Below are 8,159 nucleotides of genomic sequence, written 5' to 3'. Positions count from 1 at the left end.
TTGTTTTCCTTCTCGGTATAATTCACGTAGAGGTTCACAGAGCCCCTAACAGGTTTTGCCATATTTCAGGGGGTGGGTGAGGTGGGAGGGGGCTTAAAATTACTTGAATCAATTCAAGAACCATTATCAGGAATTATAAAATCATCTGTGGGAAATCTGCCCAACACAGAGGGAGTAGCGCCTACGGAGGAGCAGGGCACTGAGGGTCTGTCCATGCTCGTGCCAGGCCTACGGAGGAGCAGGGCACTGAGGGTCTGTCCATGCTCGTGCCAGGCCTACGGAGGAGCAGGGCACTGAGGGTCTGTCCATGCTCGTGCCAGGCCTACGGAGGAGCAGGGCACTGAGGGTCTGTCCATGCTCGTGCCAGGCCTACGGAGGAGCAGGGCACTGAGGGTCTGTCCATGCTCGTGCCAGGCCTATGGAGGAGCAGGGCACTGAGGGTCTGTCCATGCTCGTGCCAGGCCTACGGAGGAGCAGGGCACTGAGGGTCTGTCCATGCTCATGCCAGGCCTATGGAAGAGCAGGGCACTGAGGGTCTGTCCATGCTCATGCCAGGCCTATGGAAGAGCAGGGCACTGAGGGTCTGTCCATGCTCATGCCAGGCCTAAGGGACACACATGGAAAGGCAGCACAGCCACCATAAACAGTCATGAGGCAAAATCCCTAGGGCTCTGCCTAAACCAGGGACGCAGCCATTCACCAGCCGTGCACAAACAAGTGGGCTGCCCGCAGGAAGCTCATGTGCTTGCTTCTGCCCATCCGTCCTGTGACTGCTCCTAGCATCGGTGGTCCTTTCTTTCTGCCTGGTTTTGTGATGGGGGTCTCTTGTTAGTGTGTGTGTACAACCATCCAGTGAGCTTCTGGGGACTCTCCGGTCTCTGCCTCCCATGTCACTACAGGAGCGTGGAGATTACCGCTGTGCTCCTGCATCTAGCTCTATCTGGATTCTGGGCACCCAAACATAGGCCTTTAGGCTTGTGAGAAAAATGCGCACCCATTGAGCCATCTGCCCAGACCAAGACTTGTATGTAAATATTTTAGATTAATTTATTTTATGTGTATGACTGTTTCGTGTGCACTGATGGGATGTTTTATATTCTGGTAGGCTTTTCTAATCACCGGCTCTAATTCCCAAATAACATACTTAATTGATTTATTAATAAGCTTTAGGCTTAATAACTGGGCGTGTCTCCTTTTACACTAACCCTCTAAGCTAGTCTGGTTGCCTCCCAGCCACATACCCCAGGTTACTTGCCATATTGGTCCTGTCTGGGCTGTTTCTGCTCCACCAGGTCAGTCCTCATGGAATGCCCTCTGTCTCTTCTCTCAGCATCTGTATACACAGAGCACCAGGCCAACCCCCAACATGGCACCACGTGTACCTGGTGCCTTCAGGGGTTAGAGGAGAGAGAGCTGAACTTCAGTTACGGATGGATCATTGTGAACCACTAGATGGGTGCCGGGAATCAAACCGGGTCCCTTGCAAGAGCAGCAAATCAAATGCGCTTAACTCCTGAGCCATCTCTACAATCCTGGTTCTATTTATTTATTTGGGGTTCTCTGGAAGAGCAACATATATGTCTATATATATTTAGGCTAACTACCACATCATATATTCAGTCATTTATCCCTTCTATGCTCATTGGAATGTTTATCATGTAACCTCAGTATACATTTATTTATTTATTTAGTGGTGGTAGGGCGTAAACCCAGTGCCTCACAAATGCCAGGTAAGCACTTTGCCACAGAACCACATACACCACCCTCTGTATCATGTGGCCATAGTTGGGACCCTGACTTAATTTTCATTTGCAAATCTTGCAATGTGAGAAAGTATGTAATCTGAGGTTAAATATTTTACCCATTTATCTTACAAGTTTTCTCAGCATCCTTTCAGTAAACATGATCTTGGTGATTTTTTTTTGTTTTTTTTGTTTTTTTTGCTTTGAGGCAGGGTTTCTATGTGCATCCTTGGCTGTCCTGGACTCGCTTTGTAGACCAGGCTGCCCTCAGACTCACAGAGATCTGCCTGCCTCTGCCTCCCTGAGTGCTGGGATCATAGGTGTGTGCCACCACTGTCTGGCTGATTTCAGTGATTCTTAAGGCATTTTTCCAATTCAGAATATTTCTGTGGCAGTATGGACAGACCCTGGCCTGGAATTTAGAATGTCACAAACACTCATATTTGTGACGTGATTGCTAGCTCCTAGCTGTTGCTTATTGCAAGGGGATCCCAGCCTTTTCACTTGGCGAATGCTGAAAGGCAAGCTAGTCTGTGCTGTTTGGTCCTACAGGATGAGGGCTCCTTCCCGTGGGAGTTTAGCTCGTAGGAGGTGGACAGACCACTGAGGAGGACATGGGCAGGAGAGCAGTGAGTTCAGATCCAGAACGGGTGTCGGAGAGGCCTGAACTGCCCACGAGAAGGGTCTCTGACCGTTCTTTTTCTCACGAGCATCTCTGGAAAATGAGGCCTCCACACTGCTCTGGGTTAGCAAGATGGCCAGTACTGGCCACTTGGGACAACCCAGGAAGTCAGTATGTGAAAGCCTGTTTTGTCAAAGACAGAAGCTCGTTGTCACAAAGCTCCCTTGAAGACTGCCGCTGATGGTGCGACACCAGGCCACTTGCAGGGATTTCCACACTTCTTGAAACAAAGGGTACAACTCAGCAGGGCAGGCTGGTTTTTCAACAAACTGGAGTCATCTGGAGAGGGGGAACATCAGCTGAGGAAATGCCTGGCTTGTAGGAGGTCTTGGGGGATGTTTTCTTGGTTAGTGATTGGCGTGGGAGGGCCTGGCCAGCTCTGGGGGTGGTGCCGCCCCTGGCTGTGCTGGCGTATTTAAGCAAACTGAGTAGACTGTGGGGAGCAAGTGTTCCTCCAATGTCTCTGCTTCAGTTCCTGCCTCCAGGTTCCTGCTTTTAGTCCCTTCCCTGACTTCCCTCATCGATGGAGCGTGACCTGGGCATATAAGCCAAATGAATCCTTTCCTCCTCAAGACACCTTTGGTTGTCGTGGTCTTTATCATGGCAACAGAAGGCAAACTAAGACACTTCCGAAGAGCCCAGTTCCACCATCTCTGTCATTTACCTACCTTGTGTCAGCAAGACCTTCCTTTATCATCCCCTTCCTGAGCACAGAACTGTCTCAAGGGAGCAGCTGCCCTGCATGCAAACTGCCATGCGTCTCTTACTGAGGGACCAAGTGGCAGTGACGTGATGCGCGGCCCAGGCCTGTCCCGTATCCTGTGTGGCCGCCCGTGCTCCTCTGTTTCTGAGGATGACTTGTGGCTCCCAGAGCTGCCATTAGCCTGGGTTCTTTAAAAAAAAAAAAAAAAAGGAGGGAGTACAGAGAGGGGGGAGGCGCCTCTAGTTATATAAATTAGAACCAACCATTGAGCCATGGTGTGCTCTGGCTGACATTTCTAGCCATGTCGCCTGGCACCGTGGCCCTGCCGTTCCATGGGTGGAGCACTGACAGTTACAATAAGCCTTCCAACTGGATGCCAGCCAGAGGCCTCAACTTGCATCGTCCTCTCATTTCTATTTCTCAGCTACATTCTTTCTAGAAAGTCTCCTCCAGGACTCCTCCAGCTGTGCTGGCTCCTGCTGGCATCTTCTGAGACCAATGGACCCTCCCCTCTATGCCAAGAGCCACCCTGTTAAGGGAGCTCACTAGGCATGTGGGCTCTCTAGGGGGTGATCTGGTGTTTGCAAGGTCTGTATCATGATGCACCTCAGAATTGCTTCCGATCTCTGACTACCCTGTCAATTATGCTTTGTTGCATCTCTCTAAAATCTGGCATTAGAGCTGGGCATGGTGGCGCATGCCTTTAATCCCAGCACCCAGGGAGGCAGAGGCAGGTGGATCACTGTGAGGCTAAGGCCAGCCTGGTCTACAAAGCAAGTCCAGGACGGCCAAGATTACACAGAGAAACCCTGTCTCGAAAACCAAAAAGAAAAAAACATCTGGCATTGGTGTGAACTAGTACTTTCTGGGTACTGACCAGCTCTGATTGAGCAACTTCCCATAGGATTTTGTTGAAGATGTACTGTTTGTTATTCAGGTGAACTAATCCCTGATAATGGAATTCTTGATTTGATTCAAATAGTTTTAAAAGTTAAAGTTAGTTTATGGTTGCAATAAATACCTTTATGAACCTCCAGATGCCTACTAAGGATAGCCTTGTAGCAGATTTGTGGCTTCAGATAAGCCTCCACTCCAGATGGCACCACGAATCCTGGTATTTCACCATAAATATATGCAAGTTGGTTTAAACTCCCATGAACCTAAGTTGGAATGAAGGTACCTAGAGATGTCTGATTTTACTCTGCTTCTTAGAATGAAAGACAGATAAAATTATTGTCCTGACCTCATAATGAACTAAGAGATAGCTGGATAATGTATAGTTATGCCAGTCCTAATTGATAAGTTGTGTATTCTTGTAACTTTTAGGCCTTGTCACTCTGAACTCACTGTGAACTTACGTAATGGATACTTAGATAAGAAATGTTTAGATTTAAAACATGTAACCTGTTGTATTTTAGAATTCATCTGTTTTTGTGATTAACTGTTCTCTTTTGACAATGAATTCTCTTTTCTCAGAAGTATGGTCACCAACAGTAAACAGTGTTGAAGTTAGAAAGTTTAGGTTTAGTTGAAGTTAAGCTGCCTAACTTCATCCACCTTTTCTCTTGAATGTACGTGTGAGTGGGCTATTTTCTATCTCTCTTTTATTTCCCTGTAGATTTGCAAATAAGTTAGCAGACTCAGGGCCACCAGCCTTATAAGGTTAATGAGCCTAAGCTTACATTGGCTTATTGGAGATCTCTGCCAAGAGGCCTATCTACAGATCAAAGAGCCTCCTTTTATAACCCCTGTGCAGTTTCTAGCCAGAAGATTTTACAGCCTCAGCCATAGGAAAATTGTGGTCCGTTTAAGCTCTCCTCCTCGGGCTGCAGTACAGCCAGCCCCTAGAGGAGAAACTCTGGGCTCTTTTTCCTCTTTCTTTCTTTAATCCTGATCAGTTGCCTGAGCCATCAGCTCTGGCCACCCAAGAAATGAAGCGAAGTGGAAGGGCATCCGCATCCAGCCCCAGAGACCCTCCTACTCTGGACCTCTTCAGAGCCAACGGCCATTAACACCTCTGCTTCCTCTACCCACAATTACAGTGTCGGTTACAACTTAACCTACGAACACACTTCTGGTTAGGGTTGGGAAGGTGAGAAAGGACCTTGTAAGGTGCAGAGCCAATCCTGAGATAGGATGAGTCTGCAAACCTGTTCCCTGGTAGGGAGTCAAAGGCAGCACCGTGGGCTGTGTGCAGCTTGCAGAACCCATCCCTGTAGGCACGCACCCCACCTATCCTCGTAAGATCAGAAATGGCTCAGAACTAGAGCAGGCTGGGAGGAGTACAGGAGCCCTGCGTGTTAGAACTGGGGGAGTGGGTGTGCCAGAGTCAGGATTTGGTGAGGTCTGCCAGCACAGTCTCAGAGAGACACTGTGCATGCTGTTGGCGCATGTGCCCCATCCTTCCTGCTCAGCAAAGCCAAACATAAACCACCAGGAGCAGACTGCTGTCTCTGACTGCGCCTTGGTCAGCTATGTATTCTGAACATCCGACCAGGGCTTTACATCTCCCAAGCCAGCCCTTACAAATAGCAATCATAGGTCATGCCTGGTTCCTGGTGTGACCTGACCAACTGGGTCCACACGTGCCTCTCAGAGGATATTGTTAAAAAGAACACTGAAGATGCCCGAACAGATTGTCTATGTCTTAAGGTGTAATTTTATTTACAAAGTGAGATGATGCATTAAAAACGATGATGCAGGTACAAAGGGGTATCTGATAACTCCATATTCATGAAAAGTATATAAATATATTACAGGAAATTGTATATAGTAAACATTAGAAACTGATGCAGTAAACATTGCTAGTTTCTCTTCTATGCCAATATTACTGTCATTAAAAGTTTAAACACTGGCTTCAAGTATCCCCTATAAAATAAATCTACTTTATTAAAATACTGGAAAAAATCTGCTATAAACAAGATTTGGTACATTAAAAATAGACTCAGCATTCTTTGTAACAATGTGCACTCTGATCAAATGCTGCTTTGTTCAGTTAGTGATAAAGGACTTTGATAACATCAGAGGTTAAGGTGGCTGTGAAAACACAGCATCTTGGGTACTGTTTGGCTTTGCTGTCCTCATCTGAGTGGAGCGCAGGCGTCCACTGGAGGCAGGGAGGGAGGGGGACCCTCTCCGGCTGCTCCGTGTCACTGTGGGAGGCCCAGCTGCGCCTTCTGTTCTTCAGCCTGAAGATGCGTCAGGACATAGAGGATGACCTGATAGCAGAAAACATACTGACCCTGCAGGGGGGTCGGCGGGAAAGGGGGGACACAGAAAAAATTTATTTGACATACCTCTACTGATGAGCTATAACCCCAATCTCTAAAATCTAGATTTTCTAGACTTACTGAACTCATCTCATTTTAAAATGCAAAAATAAATAAATAAATAAATAAATAAATAAATAGCCAAGAATCTATTAAAACAAGCTTCTTTAAATATTTCAGAGCAAGAACATGGAAGTAAAAATTAAAATATAATCTTTAAGAATTATTTAAATATGAAATGATTTTTCTTTCAATACTTTTAGTCAGAAGAATAAAGGAGCCAGTGAGCACTGGCAAACAGCCCTTAAGGTGCCGCTGATGTCTAAGCTGATGATGCTGGCATTTGAGGGGCTTTGCTACTTGACAAAGAATAAATGCATCTGAAAATAAATGGGTGGAAATCAGCCTGGGCTGGAGAGACGGCTCATGAATGCAGAGCTTGTGTTGCCCTTGCAGAGCATCTGCATGGTGGCTCACCTGCCTGTAAGTACAGCCCCAGCAGATCTTAAAATGAAAACCTTAAAAACCCCCACAGTGTATGAAATGGAAAGCGAGGAAACGACGGGGTCCAGTTGTCACTGCTGCACACACTGCACACACGCATGTGAACAAGGCCTCAGCAGCTTGCCTCTCTCTCAGAGGGAATCCCAAGCTCTGGCCCTGCTCCCTCCTGCCTGGTCTCTCCATGCCTCTGCCACTGCACGCCACCGGACAGGCCCACTGCCTTCCCCTTCATGGTAGCATACTTGGGACATGTGAAAACATTTTTTCTACCTTACAGCACCAATACAGAAAAAAGGGAGGTGGAGGGACATAGCGATGCGAGGCTTCGAACAGCACACTTCCTCTGATGGCGGCTCAGCTGATGTCACAGCTTGTGGGAGCTGCCTGGCTATCACCCAGTGGAAGCTCCTTGGTGTCACTGCGCTGCTGGGCTCCGCCTCTCCATTCTGTCTGTGGACTCCAGCAGAGATTGCTGGCCTTAAAGACTGGAGCCTGGGCTAGGCCTGATGGTGTCACTCAACAGTGCAGGTCTCAGCACCTTTCCTACTTTGCTCCTCCAAAAACATCCACACTCTGTGAGCAACTTAGTGCGGATGCTGCACTTCCTCCTCCGTCCTGTCCTTTCCCTGGCATGTGGTGCATGTGCGCATGTGCGGATGTGAGGCGGCCAGATGCCAGTCTTGCTTATTGTTTCCTATATGCTGTCTACCCCTGCCTTGCCCCCCTTTTTTATTGGAGACAGGGGCTCACTGGCTAGAGCTCATAGGTCAGCTACGCTGGCAGGCCAGTGAACCCCAGGAATGTGGCTGAGTGTACCCTCCCAGCCCGTCTGGGGTTTTATGTGGCTTTTGAGGATCAACCCCAGGACCTCATGCTGTTGTGACCAGTACTACACTGGATGTGCCTTCCCAGCTCCATTTCTCTACTTTTTAAAAATTAAAGGGAATTATCTAAAATGATAGGGTAAAATGCTTAATTATTTTTTGAATAAAATTTCATGCTAAACAAAGGTCCTCTGTGACAACGACGTTGGCGTTAGGCTCTACTGTGGAAGCAAACTCTAAAGAAAGGTCACTGGGCAGCGGTGGTGCCTTCCTTGGCACGCCAGCTACCCAGAAGGCTGTGGCAAGAAGAGTCAGCCCTACAGTTGCAGGTCAGCCTGGGCAACATAGCAAGATCATCTCAGAAAGAAAAAGATGAAAGAGAATAGAAGTTTGAGAGAACTTTTAAAGCATTAGCATCTGAAAGCAACCCTCCTT

General features: G+C 47.6%; 1 protein-coding gene across 10 annotated transcripts in view; it reads right to left on the bottom strand.

Annotated features, from left to right (window-relative positions):
• Nucleotides 1-5,763: 5,763 nt before the first annotated feature.
• PTPN13 (protein tyrosine phosphatase non-receptor type 13) overlaps nucleotides 5,764-8,159 on the bottom strand; it is a 163,049-nt gene continuing 160,653 nt past the window's right edge. For all 10 annotated transcript variants that reach the window (XM_084758209.1, XM_084758212.1, XM_084758216.1 and 7 more), the window contains one exon: nucleotides 5,764-6,369. In XM_084758209.1, the coding sequence (XP_084614335.1) occupies nucleotides 6,277-6,369 (93 nt within the window). In that variant the 3' untranslated portion in view covers nucleotides 5,764-6,276. The remainder of the gene's footprint in view (nucleotides 6,370-8,159) is intronic.

Source organism: Acomys minous, assembly GCF_964271855.1.
Source record: "Acomys minous genome assembly, chromosome: 15".
NCBI classification, from domain to species: Eukaryota; Metazoa; Chordata; class Mammalia; order Rodentia; family Muridae; genus Acomys; species Acomys minous.
This window is presented reverse-complemented; position numbering and strand designations above follow the sequence as displayed.